Genomic DNA, 23,450 nt, shown 5'->3' with positions numbered 1-23,450 from the left:
CTCCTAGAACCAAACAGAATTATATATAACAGTTCCTTCAATACATGGGCTGTGTCACAAACTGTATGAATTCATCACTATAGGCTCACTGACTGAAAACAAAACACTTCTTTTGCGTCAGTTGTATATTGACAACTAAGAATAAAAATATTTTATCTGCAATGGTAATGGGCTGATTTTCAAGTAACAAACATTTCCTGAGCCTGACACTTATTCAAGTATATAATTTTTCTTTTCTTATTTGATGGTATTTTCTACACAAAGGTATCAGACTTTAGGTGAAATGGCACAGTAGCTGATATGGGTTTGGGTTTTTTTTTGATTTGTGGATGAGTTTCATCACACCTCAACCACGTTGATCCAAGGTGTGCAGAATTAATTGAACTGCCTCATCTCAGAAGCCAAACCAAATCAGCTGAACAAAAAAAATTGCCTTTCTACCCTTTGTGCACAGAAAAGCAGCGAGGATGAATCTCTCAAGATAAACAGGATCAGTAACCATTGTTTCTGTTGGGAGAGAGGATAGGAAATCACCTACTACTGATTTAATATCCCTTGGAACTCAATTTCCTAATTAGGTTCAAGGCATCAAGACCAAACACAACAGGTATTTACCAGGCAACTCCAGCTTGCTGAGAGCTGGGTTAGGACAGGGTCCATCCTGGACCCACTGAGCACTGGTTCTTCTCCAGCAAAGCACTTCAGAGGGGCTTAACTCTGTGCCCTGCAGGGCTGAGCAGAAATGCAGCAGGGTCCAGTGCTAATGAAGGAGGGAAGACTCTGTATGTGTATGTTTGTTTTAAACTCATAAGTAAAATTGTGCTAGAATCAAGAATGAAACATTCATCATTAATTTCCCAGTTCTTGGTCTCTAAGGAATCTGCAACCAGGATGATGAATATTCCTGTCATGCAGCGAGATGTAGGAATTGTAAATCCTAATTTTCCAGATTATGCAGGAGCAGAGTTTTAAATCTGGTTATATGTTTCTTTTAAATTATAACAAAAATATTTAAAAATAGGTTCAAATGTTTCCTATGTAACTGCTTTAAAGAAGACACTGCACTGGTACATCTTAGTCCCTGTTTAGCAGTTGGTATTTCTGTCAGAAACTCTCATTTATGTGCATTATGCAATGACTGCTGACCTGCATGGAAAAATATTCTATCACAAACATGATGAAAAGTAAAATTACTTTTGTCAGTACTTTTGGCTCTGCACAAGAGGGAAAGGTTTCTATGGCAAATAAAGACTCATGTATCTGATTAGCAGAAAAATACAGTTGATGCCTAGACTAATATTGACCCATTCAATTCAATTTAATACTGGTATCAGACTTGTTAGAAGGAGATACTGAAATATCTGCATGCTAAGTGAGGTCAAGAACCTGTACTGAGAGACAGTCAAAATGGACTACAGTAATTTTTTAGTTTGGTTTTAGTATACACAGGCAGGCTTAGCAGGATATCACTGAGGGCATACACAAACATCCACAAAACTTCTCAGCTGCTTGTGGAACAGATGCTCAAAGCAGCAAAAGTTGTTCCTAATGCAGTGTTAGGTGGAATTGAGCCAGATTCCTGATCCCAGCACTGTTCCTCAGAACTACCTGGAGACTAAAATGATTATTTGTGAGAGTGCCACACCAGAGGAAAAGCAGATATAACCCATGGTGTTCCTCCTCAGATCTAGGCTGAGAAACGAGTGAAGAGTTTTGCAATGAAACTTCACGTGAATCTACTCAAAGGTTTTGGAGCCAGGCTTACATTTCACTGCACCTTTCATTGCAGTTTTAATCAGTGGCAAATAGACCACAACTCCTCGTTCTTCCTCTGCCGCGCTCGATTCGGTGGGAATCGAATTGTAGCATCTCCGATAAGCTACTGCAGAATTTAGGGAGCAGGATCTCTCAGAGGGGAATCAGAGGCACACACAACATCTGTGCAGGCTGTGAGGGAAGGGGGAACGTGACACAGTCAGGAGAGAAATCTCTCAAATCAGACACGCCGGGGGTAGTGACGTACCATTGACTAAGCTGGCATTTGCATTATCAGTGGCATTTGCACCTGCTGCACCATCTGTGGCTGAAGGAGGGTGGGAGGAGGGATGGGAAGAATCTACCGAGCAATAATGGATAAAAAAAAACAAAAACAAAAACAAACCAATAAATAATAAATAATGACAACAACATGAACAAATGCTCACAAAGAACGAAAAAACCCAAAACATCCATGTCACTTTTTCTCCAAAATCAAAACAGTTTAAATTAATTAACAAAAATTTCAAAAGCAAAATGACGCTGTAAAGGTGTTACAAAGTAAGGTAAAAACTCAAACATGAAATAATAATGATAACAATAATCATAATAAATAAACAAGAAACACCAAAGTAAAAGTTGATGATAACTGACTACACAGCACTATGCACATTGCTTTAGTCCTTTCACAAGTTATTTTTTGTATTTCAACATAATGTTATGCAAATATTAAAATGGTTGAAATGTTTCCTTTTGAGTTAATTAATTTACACAATACACGAGTAGCTTTAAAATATTCATTTAAAATATTCATTGTATCTATATATGTACCTACTACTACATAGTACTAAACATTATAGAGTTTATATTCTATATAATGTTGCACATTATGATGTGTCATGACTGATACATTCCAGTCTAACGTGTGCTCAGTCTATGACCTGCCATCACCTGGTTAATATGCATATTGATCTGAGTAGAAACATTAAATTTCCTCATATTTTATATGGAAATGGCAAATATAGCCTTGAGGAGAATAATGAGTTCTTTTAAATGGACAGAATAGATGTGACATATTTCCTGGTTTGTGGTGAAATGAAAAAAGCATCAGAAAACAAACACTTTTTGTTTTCAGTAATTATCTGCATATTAGAGAAATTGGTCAAGAAATATTTCCTAACAGGAAAGTGAAAAAACTTGAAAAATTTTTTATCATTTTATTATGGTTTTTATACTGGAGTTGGGAAAATTCGTCTCTACAAATAACAGATAGAACTAATTTCACTTTGTTTCTGTGGGTTAATTGCTCACAATGGAACACAAGTCCTACAATGAGTCCTGACTGAGACTCTCGAACTTCTTCAGTACTTGCCCCACAGGGGTTGTTTTACACCGTACTGGGTTGTTATTCCAGAAAAACGGTCTGATTTTATTTACAAGTGACTAATTGGGAGGAGAAAACAAACAGCACAGAGGATTTAAGAACACACCCTGTGCAAGCGCATTCATGAAAATTTCAGTTGCAAATTTGATTACTGTGATGCCGACAACTTAAACTGGTGTTGTTACTCCTGCTTGTTTGTCATTCCATTCGGATGCCCACACTAACCAGCACAGCATGAATTGCTCACAGCAAATCACAGACTCCAACATTCAACACTTCGTAATTTACTTCTGGAGAATAGCTGATTATTCAAACTTAACGTTAAGATTTGCAATGCGCGCACACTAAAAAGTTTGCCACCAACAATCCTGTTGATTTGAAATCATTCTTTAATTTCACTGGACTGATTCGAAGACAATTATTTCAATCAGCAGTTCACCCCTGATTTGCACCAAAGCTCACTGGCTAAAAGCCTCAGCCTTCTATTTGATGTGGTACAATTCTTACTCTACCTGGTGGCTGCTGTCCATCCTCCTGTTTCCCACCTGCATGATGATTTTTACACAATGTTAATGAACAATAAAAGCACAACCCCCACACAGAGTAAAACGAGCATTTATGACTGGCAGGATTTCAGAGAATTGTAGGTTTATGTTATTTTAGTTTGGGCCTCCATGCACAACCAGCTCTGCACGAGCACAAAGCTGCCAGCAGCGCCAGAAAACGTGGAGGTATTTTCCGTGTCATGTATTTTCTATATTAGATTCAATTACATTCAGTGTCTGCATCCACAGTTCCAACAGGCCTCTGTAAAAATCTCTGTCCCTGGGTAGTGAGGTATGACTATAGCGTGCTACTCTGCCATCCCTGACTTCTTTTCCCCTGTTTTTCCAGGCTATCCACAGTGAAACCTGAGGGAACCACCAGTGTCCTGAGCAAAGCAACATCCAGAGGCCAGCCCAGTTAAACCAAGGAGAGCTGTTATCACAATCAGACAGGGACTGAAGCTGCTCCTTCTCACCTACAGAACCCCCAGACACCCCCAGGAGAGACCCTACCAGATCTCAAAAGGTCTGGAATCTTTCTCCTACAGCAAGAACAAACTCTAAGGTATGTTCAAAACTAGCCTGACTTAGAAGACTTTTACTTTCAGTCTTTCTCTCTTGAATTTTCATAGAACTCACCGTGTCCTGCAGAAATTGGGCATTTCTGTGCAGAAATGAAATGGTAAACATTTCCATTGAGTAAAAAGGGATTTTCCTCAGAGTAACAGGGAGTCAATTCTTGAATACATATTTATATATCAGGCAACCACTTGTTGAAAATATTCAGAAATGGAAGTTGTAGGCCACGAAAACCATAGAAATTTGGCTTTCCTACCTATATTCTTACCTACTTTCTTATCTATGTATCCTATTCTGCTATACCAAGTAGAATGTTCAGAAAAGCTATGACTGTGTCTTTTTATTAATAGAGAGACCCACTAGAAAGAGCAGAAATATCTAAAACCCCATATTCATTGGCCCTTAATTCTGTCTGAAAGATAAATATTCTCAGGACAGACTTGGAATGAAATTCTGAATGCAGAACAATTTACAAGACTAGGAACAAAAACTGGAAAGGACAGACATTAAATCACATTTCTGCTTAGTGTGCATCCCATAAATTAGCAGTAGCTTATGACATCACAGTATAATAAGGTGAAAAGTCTAAAGAGGCTTCTTGATTTCATTAACTGATACAGGACATGAAAGTTAAACTGTCTGCTAACATTTACTGCTACATTCTGGTCTTCTACTATTCTTAGTTTGACCTTTACACCTTAAGAAATTAAAATGCCTCTGAAGTCAGTCACTGACATTAAACAGCTGGGCTAGCAAAAAAGCCACATCTCATCTTTATTTTTATGGCCAAGAGGGGCTTTTTTTCCTAGGGGAAAAAAAATAAAAAAATTACATAGATATAAATGCACAAGAGCCAAACCTTAGCAGGCTGCAGGTGAGCATGGATTCATGTAGAGAAGCCACGGCAAAGGGAGCATGCCCATGTATTCCCTCAGATTTAATTATGTACTGGGAGTCTGCAATTTCACACTGGAAAAACATCTCGTTATCCAATGCATTTATTGGTTAACAGCCTCTGCTGTTTTTCTGTGTGACATGTGATGATAAAAATGTGTCCGAAAAAGAAAAATTAAAGAAGGAAGTTTTAAAAATCGTATTTATTTGTCAGGGAGGGAGGAGAGCTCTGGCTGCACAAAGGCCAAGAGCTTTCTTAAGAGCATCCTTATGTGTTGTGGAATTTACCTTTCTTATCTTTCTTTTCCTCCTCTTCCCCTCCAGCACCCAGCAAAGTGAAGATGATGCCAGTCTGAGAATTCACCCCCACAGCAGTCACCAGCATTCTTCCAGAGCCTTCCATGACATGGGTACCTGAAAACACACATTATAAGTCACATATAACTTAAAAAAAAATAAAATTAGGCAAGACTCTTGTTATAGTACCAGGAGATATTTGTTACACTTTAAAAATCTATACTGAGGGGATTATAACTACGTAACTAAAATAATCTCTGTTGTATGTTACTCTCAACAAAAAATTATTGTGTTTTAGCTCTCACACCCCTGAACCAAACACATCAGATTCCCCTTTTTAAGTTTGCCTCTTGGAACATATTAGTTTAGCTTCACACAGCTAATTCTTGTAACTTTGGAAATCTCTTTTCAGAGTTCAAAAATAGTTTTGAAGATCATTTTGCATCTTTAAACTTGAGAAATCAACACAGCAAAAAAACATTTAAGGAGATATTTAATTAAATCAGGAGATACCCAAATAGCAAGAAGAATATTGATAACAAATTCTGTATGAGAGATTTCTATTGTTCTAAATCAAATTGACATGGACATTGAGTTTTTCTGTTTAACTAGGTAACATTAAATAAATTCCTTACGAGAAATATTTCTTGATTTATTTAATATAAATGATTTATAGCTTTTATTGGTATATTGACTCAAATGTTAGATGCATCTAAGATCATAAAAACCTCCTTAAAAGCCTTTAGCTATGAGTTGTGGAAACAATCAGAAACAGAAATTCCTGATCAAAACTATTTTGATTCACACTTTGGAAAAATTTTATAACAGAGATTTGAAAAAGGTCAGTCAATGCAATTGCACACTGGCTATTTTTGGAAGGAAAAAAAAAGCATTAAATGGAAGAACAACCTGTTGTTATCACATGTTTTTAAGGTCAGTTACTAAAAGCTTGGTAAAAAAACCCTGAACAAATACACCAAGGATGGCATCAAAAAGTGACAAAAAGGTCATTATTGAAGTAGTATTCAACTATTTGAAGTGAGATACCCTAAGCAGGTACTGAATTTTAAAAGATCTGTAGTGCTCCTATGAAACGGGTGAAAAATAAATATATAATGACCAGAAACTTCTGAGAGATGAAGCTATTAATTAAAATATACTTAATATTATATACTTTATTAGTAGAAAATTATGTCTGTGAGAGCACAGAGAAAAAGCAATAATTTCTTAACACAAAGTTGTCAGAGCAGACTAGGATTGAATGTTTACTGGGCTTGGGTGTTTTTTAAATACTCCTCCCTGTATTTCAAGAAATAGTTTGGAAACTATGAAAATAGAGTGTAACACCCAAACTGTAAGCCTTGAGAAAAAAACCAAGTACTGCTTTCTGGGTTGTAACCCTCAGATCCTCACCTCACTGCAAAGAATGCAATTAATTTCCCATTTAGAATCTCTTTGGGCATTCAGATCTACTAAACCTGAAAGATCTTGTTCTCTCCCTTTTTTTTTTAAAAAAAAATTTGAGTTCATTCTCATCTATATAAATTTATTGATTTATCTCAAAAGTTGAAAAAGGCAAAGATATCTGGAGGTGTCCTTAAACAGATCAATGTTTTACATATATATACACACACACTTGCAACACATTTTTTTTAAATTCCATTTTTTTAGTAGAGGTCATCAAGTTGCTGTGCTAGAACATAGTAAGCAAGGCAACTATCTATTTATAATCAAAATATCTTTCTCTAAATAATCAAAATCTCCCATGTTCTTAAAAGGAAAAACAGAAACACAGATTAGAGAGAACATCTGTCAGCACTGAGCCTAATTTGAGAGCACAAATATCTCATCAGAACACTAAGAAAAATTCAGCAGTAATAAGCCAAATAAAAACAAAAATGCACTAATGGCCAGATGTATTTAAACAAAACAACAACAACAACAAAAAGCAGCAGTCCTCTTCAGTGCACTGAGAACTGTTCCTATGACTTTCCGAGATAAAATTTGATTCCTTAAGAAGTCTTTTGTTTCCAGCAAAACATCACAAACATAAAAATTAGGAAGGCCACACAAAAAACCATAGAACAAGTACACAAAAAAATCTCTGAAACTTCACTCAGAAATTCAGAGGAACCTCCTTTAGGATGTGTCACTATTTAAAATACATTGTAATTAAGAACTTGCTAGTTGTATTCCTCTGTTTTGGGAATATTCTTCTGTTCTAAGGAATATTCTTCTGTATTGGACTGAAAAACTGGGCAGAAATGTCCTCAAAAAATGTCACACCCCCCCCGATGGATACCCACTGATACAATTCAGTTGCTGTGTTTACCTTGTGTTACCCCTAAAAAAACCCTGAGTCTTTACACTTTTTAATAAAATGGTGTCTTTTATGTCTTTTATTTCCCATTTTGGAATCATATTCTTTATTATCTCAGCATATAACATATGCTATAAAACCAGTTTTATTAGCAAAACATGCACCCACATTTCCAACTTACCCGTGCACATCTGGAAAAGCCAACAATGTCTTAACAGAAATGCCTTTCTGAACCTTTTCCTAATGTTTAGGTTTGTAAAAATGTCAAGGTGCACAGAAAAGCTTGTTTTAGAGTGGGTATTAATTTATCATGGGATTATGTTCCCCTAGCACTATTGAAAAATTCTTTACCACCTAAGATGAAGCAAAGAACTAAACCTCCTTCAACCTGACCCTGGCAATTCCCCCACTTAAATGGAATTATAATTACATTTGTTTGGATACAGAATTGGGCTGGCTGACTTCAATCAGCTGTTGTTATATAAATGGAACTCTGGAGTGGTTGCATGTTTTTCACTTGTCTGTACAACAAGCTTGTATTTCAACTTCATGTTGAACTATTCTACTGACTTCTTTCCTTCTCAAGACTCCATGGTAGTAAAATATATTCTTTCACATGCTGAGTATTTAATTCAATGTTGATAAATGGTGAACATTCCAAGACAGAAAAAGACAAAAATTCTCTACAGGCATCTAAACAATTGGTTCAGTCACTGCCATTAGTAAGTGGCAATTGAAGTTAATAATAAAGTGAACCAACCATCAGAATATCCTCTGTGTAAAAAAAAGAGTTTTCCAGAAAAAAAAAGTCTTCATCTACAAATAATTTAATATATCCAAATAATTCAGAACTTTTTAAGTCAGGGGCTTGGTTCTGAAATTCTGCTGTGCCAGAAGCCAAGTTTGGAATATTTTCTGGGCTTTCTGGCAGGGAATTAAGACTGAATCAGAACTATTTTGTTCCAGGTAATATCTGGCCCAATTACTTAATTAAGCTTCCTTTTTATTTCCGAGACCAAACAAAGCACCACAACCAAGAGATATCTTTGGTTTATTTGTTCTTGACTAAGCTCTGTTCCCCTTCTTTCAAATCCTTGTTGCACATTGATGGAACCAGACGGTGCTAAAAGTTCAGTCAGGGTAAAGTAATGATGTTCTGCCAGCCTCAGTTCAGTGAGAACTACACTAGGTGAGCCCCTTTATCAACCTCCTTCATACCTTCATCAGACTAATCTAAATAACTGGGGAAAAAAAGGTGTAAGCAGTAATCCTCCTAAGGTAGCTCTAATGTTAATTACTAGAATAAGCGATACCCCAGAATGCTGCAGGGTGTGCAATACTGAGACTCCCACTGAAAAGTTCTTTATTTAAGACTCATGGATTTCTGCCAGTTTTGATCTGTGGGAAATTTAAAGGTCACATCAGGCTCAAGACAGCTGAGCAGTGGTTTGGTTCCCAAGCTGTCTTCATCTCCTGGTTGATACATGTTCATTGGAGAGAACGAACGCTACCATGGTCTCGTTTAAGCTAAAGATGTTTCAGCAGTGGCTTGTGCCACACCCTGCATGCAAATCCCTGCTAATGATCCAAAAGAAGGAAAATGTTCCAGCCAGAAGTACAGTGGAACCATGGAAGAGAAGCTGCTTCTCTTGGTTCCAGGTACATCAGGGTCTTTATTCCTGTTTGTGGTACCCCACGTGCCACGTCCAGATGGAAATGGACCATCTGCTTTAGGCAGCACTTGTACTCTAAGAATTGCTTCCCAAGTACAGCAAACAGCCATCTGAATGCTTAAACAGGACATTAAGCACAGAAACTCATTTAGTTTAATTATGTCATTGAAGCTGATTGAATATTAAAACCACCCTTTCAGGTGCCAGTGGTGAAAATAATACTTCCCAACTCTGGGTGTTTGTCTTCTACTAAATTTAGACTCAAACTGTGGCTGTAAGTCAAACGTTTCCTGTCAAACCTCAACTGTTTTCATTTCCAGCAGATGATTACACGGAGAACAATGGCAAGCACCATCCTGACAATATTTGTCTTAATTCCAAAAGTCTACCTGTAGATAATTTATTGATGTCTCCAGGTGCAAAGATAAGAGGAAAATATAAGGCCTCTTTGATGCTTTTGCAGGAGGTTGGTTTGGCGTTTTTTTCTTTAAACAAGTTTTATGAAAATACAGGTCTAGACCAGCATTAAACAGGAACTCTGTTTTTAAACCAGGCAACTTCTTCCATGACAGAGTCTCAAATCATAAATTCTGTTCCTAAGCAAATAGAGTTCAGGGATTTTCTAACATGGCAGGAGTCAAAATGTATTAGGGTAAGTATGGAACAAAAGTGTGTGCAGTGTTTATTAAAATATCACATTAATTCTACACTTCCTCTGTAATCACATAGGAAAAATAAAGAGTAAAAAATTTAACTCTGCATTAAAAACATAATAACAAATTTCTTTCCTTATAGCAAAGAAACTGGAGTATTTCAAAAGGGCTCTTTCAGTTTATAACACATTGATGATTGTTACAAATCTGCAGGTTGTTATTTTGTGATCACGTCCCAGCTGGAGTCCACTGACAAATGACCTATTAGTACTAAAAAATTACATTCTGTTTAACTGATTTACTGTATAGAATTATATTTCAGTATACAAACATTAAAAATAACTTGAATTTGTCACAGGAGTGAAGCTCAAAATGGTTTAGTATATCCAGTTGCTTTTAAACACATTGTTTCTTTTTCTATTTTACCTACTATACACAAGAAGTGTTTAAAGGCTTTGGAATTAAATGGTTAAACTAAAAGTAAAGTACAATGAATTAAAACACTTGTTATTTCCCTGCTTGAGACTTTCCTTTTCCTCTGAAAGTGTTTCATTACTCTCTGCCTTTATAAGTACAATGATCAGAAATAATTGCACTCCACCGAAAAACAACAGCACGTCTTTGAAATGACAAACAGACAAGTCTGTGATCAAAATATCCGTTGTGTCTGGCTTACCAAAACCTCATGGCATGGAAAATGAAGACAAAACAAAACATGGGCAAAGCAGAGCACAACTCAGCAGTGATTTACCTGACAGCAGCATTGGGTCTTTGTCGACAGATTTGCGGACCTGGTCTGACTCTCCGGTCAAGGAGCTTTCATCGATTTTAAGATCATTTCCTTGAATAAATATCCCATCAGCAGGTAGGAGATCACCTTTGGGTAAGAACACGGTCATGGAAAACCACTGTGCATTAGTAAGATTGTTTCTATAATTATGTCATTATTTTAATTATAAAAACACAATTGACAACGACTGAATTCCAACGAAAGCAAAAGTGAAGGAATTGCTCCTGTTTCTGTCCCTATTAGCCCTAGTGCTGCAATGCTGTAGGGAAAGAGGTTTGTATTTCAAGTATTTTTTGCTTAGTTCCACCTGAGGACCAGGATACCTCATATTTAGCATAGCATGAACATCCCAGTCACTGAGGTTTGGCAGGGGGAGTGCTCTTCATGACAAGGTTTCTCTGTCAGACTTCACAGGAATTAGCAGTGGCTGATAAACAGTCGAGCTGCCCTTTCCCCTGCCCCTCTCCAGAAGCCCTTAGCTAAGTTCAGGAGAACCTTGATGGCTGAGAGAAGTGGTATTTTGCTGGAATTTACCAACTCACACACGCACAGAGTGCACAGAGTTCCTGGGAGAGTCTTCCACTTCACTGGAGCTCAGGGCATTCCTGATGACATGTAATTATCAGGCATCTGATCTGGGGGAACTTACAGCATCCATCTGGATCTGGAGCAGTTTATTAAGTGAGGTGAGCACAGAGACCCCAATTCCCTTTTACAGAGCATTTAAAATACTTCCTCTTATTCCTATCTGGATAGAAACCAAAAATTCCAAATAGTGTAAAATCCTCCATGAAAGAGAACTACTTTTGTATGAAGAGTTCTTGTCCTGGCCAGCAAAAAGTGAAGATTACAATGATAAAATTGATTACCTACTACAATTTTACAGTAGGTATATTGGTTTTCCTTTCCCCCTAACAGCCAAATGTTACCTTACCATGAAAATGTTGACATCACAGAACCCCGTCTTTTAAATCACTTCCAGTGAAGTGTGTCTGTCCTGCTGGAAAGGGAAAGCAGAAGAAATAAAGCCCATAAAAGCAGACAGCCAGTTGACAGAACTTACCATATTTCACCTGTGCAATGTCCCCAACTACTATCTCTGCCACTGGGATTTGGATAACCTGTCCACCTCGGACAACAGTGAACTTCTGTTCCTGCTCAATACGACTTTGAAGCCCCCGAAACTGCTTCTCCTTGCTCCAGTCATTGAAGGCAGTGACAAGGACAACACAGATAACGGAGAGTAGGATGGCAGCACCTTCAATCCAGCCAGCTTCAGCCTCACCTTCATCTTCAGCTCCTCCTGTTGCAGTACCACACCCTGCAAAGACAACGCCGAGGGTCAGTTCGGGGAAGGTCGGGTTTGTCACAAGGAAAACTTGCTGGGAAATGACAACAAGGATAAGGAATGGAACTCCTTTTTCCAGGCGCTGCCTCCTAATGAAATATGAAATATGGCAGAGTGGAGAGAAAGCACCAATAAAGATGTCTGTGGAGAAGAGAAAGAGAAGAAATCAATAGAAATTTTAGCTCTTTTAATTTTTCTGCTGAACAACCCACCACTGGTAAACCCAAACTAAACCAGTGGAAAAAGAAAGCACCAATTCTGTTGTCTAACAGAAGGGCTGATAGCTCTGCCTGAGCCATGAAGCATCTGCAGAAATAAGGACAACTCACTGAAAGTGGCAAGAAAGACTAAAACAGTGAATGACATTAATCAATGGAAAGCAATGGCACTAAATTAACATTAACCCCTCCTTGCCCTAAATAAATTAAAAGGATTCAACAAATAATTTTCAATGCAATTTCTAAATGTTCTCTACTAAACATAGTTGTAAGGAACACTTGTTACAAAAATGCTGAGATGAACTAAGTATGTTGGTATTATATATTGGTATTACTATATGTAAATATTTCAGTGTGATAATGAAATGTATTAGGGAACACTGGTGAAAAATAATAGCCTAATATAAATTCATCAATCTTCCTTACACAAGAAGATTCTAGAGATTCCAGAGAAATACAGTGGTATGCTTATAGAACTGCAAGTATATTAATTCTGTCACAAGTAAAACAGTATTAAAAATGCACTCTACGTATTAATTCTAAACTGTTAATTCTGAATTACTTTATACACATACGTCAATTATTTATTTCCGATATGCAATTAAAATTTAAACAGACTTCCTAGATAGTATTCACAAAATAAAGCTGATATAACTCTTCTTAATGACAGAAGACCTAAAAGAAATATTGGACTAAAATCACTCAGTCCAGAGATATCCCACCCGATGGAGAGAGAAGATCTCAGCCTGAACAGCACAGACTCCCACCCTGAGTGACCAAGGAAGAAATCTCTTCCTTTTTCATGAAGGTGGACATTTGCCATCCCTTTTCCACCCTCCCCAGGTACCAGGGAGTTCAGCACCTTAGCAACCATGTCTCTTCCACCTATGACTAAAGTTTAATTTCAGTATATTCGTCAGCTGTCACCAGAGGGAATTAATAAGCAATCTGTATTTCTATTTTTAAGTTACAAAGACTTCCCGGTAACAAAAGCATCATAATTCATTAACCAGCTGAGTAATTACTCTCGGGTATGAACAATAACAAAATTACCAAAAGTCAGAGGAAGACAAATGAGACTGAACATCCACTGAGTGCCTGGAAGAAAATTAAAATAAACGCAGTTTTTGGCAAAGTTCTCTGCATTTTGCATTTAGACCTCACCTGAGTGAAAGGCAAAGCCCACTCCCAAGAGCAGGGGCTCTCCTAGCAGGGATGCTCTTGGACTGATGACTCATATGAAGTACAAGAAACCATTTTTATAGCACTCATGAAAGAAATTAAGCAACTTTTTGTTAAGTTCAGTGCCTTAAGCTACTTAATACCAGTGGTAAAACTTCAAAATCAAACCTCAATTTCCTCCTTCAGCAGAATGTTTTGGGAAGCACTAATGAACTTTTCTCTGTTTATTATTGATCATCTTCACTGGTCTGCTAGATTTTAGATTCCTTTTCTGAATCAGTGGTTTCACTTTTGCCTTGTTTGTATTAAGTGCTTTCCTAGTACAAGCAATTCTGCTTTGGCAAATATGACATCAGAATTCACTATCAGTATTTTTCACTCAATATGATTTATAATTATGATAAATATTCTGGTTTTTAAGAGCATACTTCCTCTTCTATTTCTCACAAAAGAAAGCTGACCTGGTCCAGCCACAGCCAAAGACTGACTTTATTTCCTTTTCAGATGGTTAAAATTTAGTCCAGCTTGTGCAAAAGTGCAAAGAGGTGTTGTTTCCCATGGTGATCCCTTGGTCCAGGTTGACTGACACCAGTTTCATGTAGACTGGTCAATAAAGGTGGTATTGGGCATTTCCACTGAGGGGTTACTTATTTACTTTATTCTGTAGCAGACTTTCCACTGAAAGGCTTTGACTCCTGCACATGGAGTACTGATAATTCATGCTGTGGTATTTTCTACAAGATCAAGAACTTACACTATGTAATACTTACACAAGTTTTAATTTGACCTGAATCAGCACACCCCAAAAAACCCCCAGCCATCTGAAAGACACGAGTTGGGTTTTTCCTTTGTTATAAAAATTCTAGTATGGCTATGAACACTTTATGGTAATATCAGCTGAAAGGAATATCCTCTCTCTACAGAAAAAAGCTGAAGTTTTTTGCTGAAGTTTTGAGAAAGGAATTGTTATTATTCCAAGGAACCAATAGACCTGGTCCCTGCATACGAAATGTGTCAGAAAAACAAAATGACAGTGCACTTGAACCCAGGACTTGAACACACTGCACCTGGAAAGGCTTGGGAAATAATATTTCCAAGCCCCTTCAGGAAAAAAAAAATCCTGATTTAGCGAAACCAAGCAAAAAATAAAAGTATTCATTGACTTGAGCAACAAAGTTAACTTTGTGTTTGTGTATTGTCAGAACCGACCTCCACGTCAACATAAACAGTACCACAAAGCATGCAAATAATACAAGATGCTACCATTAAGATGAAAGGAATTGTGTTTACCCGTAGATACCTCATAGATTATGCACAATCAAAGCAAAGAACATAATTCACCCTTCAGCTGAAAAAGTTTATTTTGTTACAGCCGGAAAAATAAAATAATAAAAAGAAAATCTGAACAAAACAGACTGAACTGAGATCAAGCTCTCGCAAAGGGCCCCTAAATTTGATGAGCTTCCACACTGATTAATAATTTATGATTATAACTTTTCAGATCCTAAAGAAGTTCTCTTTAACCCAATGATAAAAAACCAAAACCTTTAATGCCTTTAATTTCCCTTCTTTTCATTCAATCTGACAATGATAAATTCAGGGGGAGGAGAGGTATTAGAAGGGGAGGAAGAAATTCTAGGAGTGAGAGCCCAGCACTTCCTTTTCAGTAGGTTTTGGGTTTAGAGGAAGCAGAATTTTGGCTACGTGAGGAGTTTGAATGTAAAGGATCAGAGACTTCCAAGTTCAAGCAGCAGCTGAGCAGGGCTTTGGAGTATTTAAGGTCTGTAACAGCAGCTCAAAAATGAAACTGCTCTTTTTTGTGGCTCTGGCCTAATAAAACTAAAACCAGGCTCTCCAAATGATTCACCAAGTTGATCATCAGACATTCCCAAAATTTTACCTTTGCTTTTTACAGTCACACAGAAATGATGGGCTAAAAGTATCAGATAATTTAATACACATTGTTTTTGCTACAGGAACAAACTCTAGCAAATAACTCTCTGGTTCTTCCAATAGCAAAGTTTCAGAACAGATTCTTTCTAGAACACAGATTTACAAACAAGTAGGATTTTAAAATGCAACCTGCCCTTCAGGAGATGACCTATCTGTCAGGAAACATTTTCTTGAACTATGTGATCTTCTGGCTTAAAAACTGTTTTGGAAGTACTCACTTTTAATAGGAAAAAGAAAAAAGGAAACTTGCACCTCCATTGGTTCATCTGTCAAATGTTTTCTTATATGTGTAAGAAAAACAACTGGTTTTTAATTTTTCTTCTGCCATTATATCATACAGGGTTTTCTAGAAATTCTAGAACGACTTCCATAAATTTACAGGAAGAAACTGTATTTATTCATAAGGGGAAAACTCAAAAATATTACTCAGCTATCCACTTATACTGTCTGTCCTTACTGCAGTACCTAGAGTGACCCAGTATTGACTTCATGGATAAGAAGAAAATAAGAAATATAATTAAGACACATGAAAGACACCATAATAATATGTCTAAGTAGCAAAATACAGTTTAAAGCATCTCATGTTTATTGAGATTGCTCATATAAGCTTTAAAAATTTGTATTAGGGTCTAAGATTGCTGTTCTGCTTTCACGGATAGCACAGGGTTCTCAATGTTATAAAAAAATACACCTGAGACTTTCCTGAAATGCACAGACTGAAAGCATCACAAAAGAATTTTTAAGATGCATATGTGGTTTGTGGCAGGGTTTTATTCCAAGACAGTGAATTGTGATGTACTCATTGTGAATTGTGATGTACTCATTTTAAATTGGGTTTAACATGGGTCCTACCTGTCAGAAAACCCAATTCCGGAGAAGTAAACAAGTTTTGGATGTGAAGCTCTTTCCTCCCGGAATTCTGAACACCTGCCATGTGTGTCATGCCCCAAAGTCTCATCCTCCCAGGACAGAAAATGCACAGAGGTTTGAAACTGATGTTAAAGGTCCGACTGCAAGTCAAGAACGTGAAGGGCTGGGACTCCTTTGGCATGGAAAGAGAAGGTGAAACCACAAAATGGATCAGCTGGTTCCAAAAGTGTGCAGGAACACCCAGGTGAGCTGGACCCCCACAGAGGAGTGGGAGGACCTGAAAGGGCAGCCTCAGAGAACACTCAGAAACACAAAAGGGGACTCAGGTGATTGTGTCTATAAAATATCTGAAAGGACGTTGCCAGAACCTTGTGGAAGGAGAACTGAATTTTAAAAGCTTAAAACTGGACCAAAGCAGGTCAGCAAAGGCTGTTGAAAAAGTTTTCTATACAAGAGAGATGAAAGGAAGATAAAATCCAAAGATAAGGAGGATTCAGGAGAAAAAGAAGGGGAGAGTACTGCAAAGCATCACAGTTATTCATCTGAAGTCACAGCAGCCTGGGTTTCCATCTCATCAAAGACTGCAGCAATTGGGAACTGTGGGTTCAAAATCTGCCCAAAAACCTGCCAAGAGGTTTATGTACCTAATTATCAGTAAATTCAAAATTAGCCTGAGAAACCTACTCTATATTAGCAGTATTTTAATTATATATAAAAGTTTAGAAAGAAAAAGACAAGGAGGGAAGGCACAGGATATATTAAAGGGGAAGGGAACTGTGTGAAAAGACTTGAAGGCACTGGTGCCAAAAGGGGAAGGTGAGAAAGGAGAGGAGGATACACAGGAGCAAGTTAAAGCACTTCAGGAAGACAGTAAGCAAGAAGCATCACTGTCACTGGCAGGAGAAAATAACTTGTTTGATGTTATTAATCACTTCAATCCGGTAAAAGCCAGAAAGGGGGAAAGGAAAAAAAAAAAAAAAAGGGAAAAGGCCACAAATAGCCAGACAGCATCATCTGACAGATTCTCAGGCTCATATCCTGTTGGCAACAGGAATGCTTTCAATATCATAACACCATTTCAATATATGCTTCTTACAAAATCCACCAGATCTGGGCAAATACAGAAGGAAGCACATAGGCACAGTGCAGCTAAAAAGAATATCTGTTTAAAATTTCAAATACAGGAGAGATTCTTACAGCTGCTTTGAATAACATAATGATTATAATTACAAACTATATGGTCTTAAGCTGCAGCACAGTAATTTTTAAATCAGAAAAAGTACATTTTTCAAAATCTGTGAACATCTGTATTCCTAAGTCCCAACCTACAGCACATACCTCTCAGCTACTCATTTCAACCTACACTTTTCTATTTTTAAGCTGAGAATACCTTGTGGCATTTAAATTCCCTAGGAAAATCTCCTAACGCCCCCAGAGGTAATTTTTTTAGTCACTCAAACTGGTTTTGTCATCAGAAAGACAACAGTTCCCATGACAGAAACTTTTTATTTAATCGCTTTCTCTAAAGACATTTTTCCTTCGCTGCAGCTCCAGTGCTGATTTTATTGAAGCAAATTGAGCAGCTCTAAGCTACAGTTTTTTCATTAGTAGAGCTGGGCTCTTGTTACCAACATCACCAGTGATGTTACTGACTTTATCAGATTAAATTGTGTAAGAAAAGGAATAGCCCAAAATGATGCAATAAATATAATAAACTCCTCTCATTAACAAGGTTTTTTTAAAGGCAACTGATACTGTAATGTTTATTTCTTAAAATTCCTCATTGAGTTGTAGCACTTGCTACAAAATCAGTGCAAGGAATGATTGCCAGCTGCTGAAGTCCCAATATTCCTGCCCCAGATCCTCCCTGTGACGATGCATCATGAGATGTTGAATCACTTCCATAAGGGCAGAGCGAAGGCAGCGAGACCCCTGGTTGGCACAGCTCAGTGTCACCACGGAGCCACAGCTAAAGCAAAGGTCCAGAAACCACATGAACTTCAAAAAAAAAGTAAAGATTTCTAGATTTCTATCTCTCACACATTTTCCAAGGGCCGAGTCAGCTGTGAAAAGCATTTTCTAGATACTTGCAGTAAGTCAAGACTGTGCCCTCCAAAATCGCATTTATTTCCGTGAGCGGCCCCACAGAAGGGATTTATGAGTATGAGGCGCTGAAACCACACACATTTCAGGTTTAGGGGGCTTCAACGTTCACCAAAAAGTGAGGTTTTTTTGCTATGTATGGGAAAACAATATTAGAATTCCTCACTCTGTGATGCATCAGCTCGTTATGTAAGGACTCCGTGGGGGCGGGGAGGGAGAAAAAGAGATCCCGTCCCTGTGGGTTAGTTATGTAACTGTCAACTTTAGAGCTCAATATTAAATATTTACACATTTTCAACATATTTATGCAAGGAAACAAAACTGCAAGTCCTGAAAGCATATATATATTCAGACTTTCCTCAGCCTGATCACAAACATTCGTGAGCAGAGAAATGTTAATTAAAATTCTCAGCTTCAAGAGATGTTGTTGAGCAAGATTCGTCTGCCTGGCACCTCCAAGAAAATGTATTTTGGAAAGATCACTCAAAAGGGTGGGATCTTCACTCCACCAAAGGCAATGGAAGAGAACAGGACCGAGCAGCTGCTTCTGTAATATTTATACTTATATATTTATTTTTTCTTCCTTTTGTTGCCATAGAAAAAGTAGAGAAGGGCAAAAATTGGGAATTTTCATCACAAGTCCTGTTCTTAGGGATTGCAAGGGAAAAACCTTGACATTGGGTTGCTACAGTTTTACTGAATATTGCTCAGGGCTAGAGATGTCTGTTAAATATAACCACAAATTCGAAAGGTAAAACACGGCTTTCAAATGTAGGAACCAGACCTTGCAAGTTGTTCCCTGTGTTTATTAACAAGAATTCAAGTGCAGTTATTCAACCACACTTGCAAGGTCACGTCCTAGCTGAGTTCTACTTACAGAATTTAATATTTCTGGAGAATCTCTTCCTGGAGGATATGTGAGAAGACTTTTTTCTATTTCATCCCAAAGTTCCAGCTCATTACCTCACGTCCTCAGTTGAGATTTAAGTCGTGCTTGGCAACCTGGAAATCTATCTAATGAGCAATATTTAACAGCAACCCAGTTTTGTGGGTGATCTTCACATCTCTTAATGAAGGGAAGGCGTCTGGGGGATGTAATTTTTTTTTTTTTCAGTCCAACACAGATTTGTAGGAAGCAGATGTAGCTCACTTTACATTATGAAACAACTATTTCATTTGCAGGTCCCCTATGACACAATGTGCACATTTTGCATTTTACAGGTTCTTAATGTGTTGTTCCTCAAGCCTAAACTTATGTCATTCCTCTGGATCCCTGACATCCAGTCAGGAATTTGCTCCCTAAGCACACTTTGTGCTGTGAGCAGCATAGAATGGATTGGATACAGGGGAGCAAAACCACATTTCCACCTTGCAGTGAAGATACCAGTTGACACAAAAACCCCCAACTACTGTTGGATGAGCAGAAGGAACCTCCCTTGTTCTCTCTCATTCAAAATGTGAGGGGTTCAAAGGAAATAGGGGAGAGTCAGAAAGACAGACAGACTGAGTGCATACCCAGCCAGAAAAGTAGGAAACTAAGAACCCAGGAGTTTGTTATAGGGAAGCTTTAGAAAAGACAACATGTACTAAAATTTTAATGCAACCCTGAATAATCTAGAAGCATTTTAGAATATGGTAAAAACAAGGATAGCAGCTTCTAGAACAAGCAGTGCAACATATCTTTATCAAAACACTTATAAAGGAGCTGTTGCATTTACTTAAATATCTGCAACCCAGTTAAGAATTTGCAGAACAAGGGTTTTTGCACAGCATCAAGAATATTTACCCCCATAATAATAAATAACCATAAAGAGGTTCATAGGCATTACTAAACCTATGAGGTAGTAAAGAATTATTTAAAAACTAAACAAAACAATTAAATTAAATAATCTTTTAAATAACAATTCTTTTAAATTCTGTAAGTAATTAATAATTTAGGGCTTAACTGAGAGAAGCAAAAACTGTGAGTCAAACACTCAGGGTCCCAATCCAGGACAATATATTCCATAGAGTAAGAGTAAGCATTTGGAAGGCTGTGCTGGGTTAATTTTAATAGTGACCTTCTCTAGAAAAGATAAAGCTACAAACAGTTTTTATATCTTTTAGTATGACCTATAACTATTCCATAAAGAAACAGATACTCATTAATATTTAACTGTCTCTATAGAGATATTGAAAAAAAAAATCAAATGTTAAAAAATACATTTGTCCTTAGCAATTGATTCTGACATAACTTTTCATTTCAGTACAAATACCAATGTCCACAAGGAAAATTCTGTTTAAGGTTGAAGGTTTCTTTGTATTCATCCAGGACAGATAAAAACCAGAGCTCCAAAATTCTCCAAATTTAAGTCACTGATCCAGGAAGGCAGACAAGGTGCACGTGGTCTTACTCTTAAACAGGCTTGCTTGGTCATTCAGTTTGGGCTCTTTTCTCAGGGTTTTTCATGGAGAAAAAAAAACCCCAAACTGAAAGCTCTCAATTCAATTCCAATGCAGAATAAAATTACATATCGATACTTTGTTGTGAAATCCTGTTTAGCATCCAGCCTTGGTGCCCTCAGAAACTCTACCTGGAGGTAACTCAGTTGCTTTAACCCCACCAGAAAAGTGTTTTAGGTGTACGTTGCATTACAGTGATTTGAATGCAGAACACGTAGCACAAACAAGGCATCCCTTTCAAGTTATATTTTAAATGTCCTGACTATGACAAAGCTGAATGCAAAAGACAAATTCAGTTTGAAAGATGTACGTAATAAACTGAATTTACAATGTAGGGAACTAGGATTCCAGAGAACTGCATGAGTTCTGATTTGCTGAAGTGGAATGGTGATATAAATGGCACTGGGTAATTCAGGGGGAAATAAGGAGGGAAAGAAATGCCTTTTCTTCGTGATCAAGTGTTGTAAGACCACACTTGGAACAGACTATGGTGCCAATGCAAACAAATCATTATGAATAAAACCCATAGGAAGAAATGAGAATTTTTTAGCTTGATATTAGCAGTGAAGTGGTTGCCCATATGTTGGCATTTACTCACTTGGATAAGTTTAATTAAGTTTGATTTAGAATTCTAACCTTGCTATTAGGGGAAAAAAATGGCATAGGGAACACTGCCTATGCTACTGGGATAAAGATGTCTTAGAAGAGCCTTATTAAACACTAATGGCTGAAGAAAAAAATATATATAGTCAAGAAAATCTGCTAAGTTTGGAGCTCTGTACAAACACGTCAGAAAGCTAAAGCTGCAGTTGGATTCTAAAAACAGGAAGAATGCTCCCATTTCTCATGTAGCAATCCTTGACAACTTCCAGTACTTCCTAAATACAGCTGGATGGAGAGGAGGATTGGAACACTTCCTCAGCTCCCACTCTCATCACAGATCACTGAAAGCACCAAGAAACACAGAAACCCGTGAAAATAAATAAATGCTTAACAGCAAACCAGCTCTCATGGAGGCACTCGGCTTTAAATAGACCTATGAGAAACATTTAACATTGACAGAGAACAACAAATAATTCATAAATACATAATCAGATGGAGAGCTGTCTGTCTTATTCATGCTTCAGCTACGAAGTGCTTATCAAGAGAGGCCTCTCTCTTTCTGTCTGAAGCAGAAGGATGAAAAGAGCAAATCACTGAGGAAGGTTTTTAGGGTAGCATCTGCCTGAGTAATGGATGCTTGTACTGTTCCATCACTCTTTGACTGTGCTCTACTATAAATGAAATGTACTTGCTTCCAAAAATATTCCCCCCCACTCTTTTTTTTTTTGGTGCTTTAAAACAAGATGTTCTAACCAAGATGATTTTAGAGTATATAACAGAAATACTACCAAAAAATTGCAAGACAAAATTGAAAAGAGTTGGCTTTGCCTGGAAATATTGACAAATGTTTCACCAGAGCTTTTAAAAAGACCCAAGTGGAACAGGGGATGAAGTGGTGATACACCTAGGCTGTTTAGAGAATAATTGTCAACTCCTTCCAACCTACAAGCTCTGCAGAGAGAGGTTACTAAGAACAGGTTACTGATTTAACAGGCCCCTACACAGTAATTCATGGATTCTCAGAGGTGTATAGGCTAGAGCTGGAAAGCCACTGATAAGAAAATTTGCAGCTGAGTGGCTTCAGCAACTAACACAGGTGGGAAACAGCACAAAGCAGAGCATCCAGGCAGTGCCTTGTGAGCTCAGGCTACAGTGATGTGCTCCAGAGCCAATTCCTGAAACACCTCAGCCTCCTCTGATGCTGCCACTGCCCCACTCAGACACGCTCATGAGAACAAGAAAACCTGCTCAAAGAAGACAGGGAAGATTTGTAGACTTCAGCCACAAAACCCCCTCATAAACTGGAGTGTTTATTACTTCCATTAAATTTCTCATTTCATTTGTGCTATAAAGCTTTAAGAGGTGAAAAATCACGTCAGTAAAAGATTAAATGTTGTATCAAAACGTCTTGCAGGAGAAGGCATTAAAAAGTTTTACCAACACTAGTGTGGCCCTATAAAAGAAGTTTTACAGTGCAAATCTACATGCTAAGGAAATGAGTTGCTAGATTCTGTTTAGTTTCATCCCAAAGGATGGGATGAAATCCCCTCTGGATGCAAATCCAGCTGGCTCGCTCCCCAAAAATCATCCTGTAATGTGAATCACAGCATATTCACTGGGGACAGACAGAAGAAGGGATTTCTGAGGGGTGTTCTGGATCCAAACTAAAATGTTAACGTAGATGCATCCAAAGCAAGCTAAAGCTGCAGGCAACGAGGGTAATCTCTATTTAGAATGTACATTCTATTTATCCTGCATATTAATTATACATACTGAACTGAAACAAGAGGAGCAGCATATCCTAGAGAGAAAAGGCAGAACTTACACAAAACAGAAATAAA

At 37.6% G+C, this 23,450-nt stretch overlaps 1 protein-coding gene across 15 annotated transcripts in view; it reads right to left on the bottom strand.

Annotated features, from left to right (window-relative positions):
• The window catches only part of ATP2B2 (ATPase plasma membrane Ca2+ transporting 2), a 406,430-nt gene that overhangs the window by 80,859 nt on the left and 302,121 nt on the right, over positions 1-23,450 (bottom strand). For 11 of the 15 annotated variants that reach the window (XR_007630698.1, XM_050330693.1, XM_050330687.1 and 8 more), the window contains 4 exons: positions 11,954-12,211; positions 10,852-10,977; positions 5,446-5,571; positions 2,024-2,116 (listed from right to left, as the gene is read on the bottom strand). Coding sequence is in view for 14 of the 15 variants with exons in the window: in XM_050330693.1 (XP_050186650.1) it covers positions 2,024-2,116; positions 5,446-5,571; positions 10,852-10,977; positions 11,954-12,211 (603 nt within the window). In the remaining variant the exon portion in view is untranslated. The remainder of the gene's footprint in view (positions 1-2,023; positions 2,117-5,445; positions 5,572-10,851; positions 10,978-11,953; positions 12,212-23,450) is intronic. The other 4 variants (XM_050330691.1, XM_050330692.1, XM_050330686.1 and 1 more) reach the window with 1 other exon arrangement.

This window comes from Myiozetetes cayanensis, unplaced genomic scaffold, assembly GCF_022539395.1.
Source record: "Myiozetetes cayanensis isolate MyiCay16 unplaced genomic scaffold, myiCay2020 scf43, whole genome shotgun sequence".
Taxonomy (NCBI): domain Eukaryota; kingdom Metazoa; phylum Chordata; class Aves; order Passeriformes; family Tyrannidae; genus Myiozetetes; species Myiozetetes cayanensis.
This window is presented reverse-complemented; position numbering and strand designations above follow the sequence as displayed.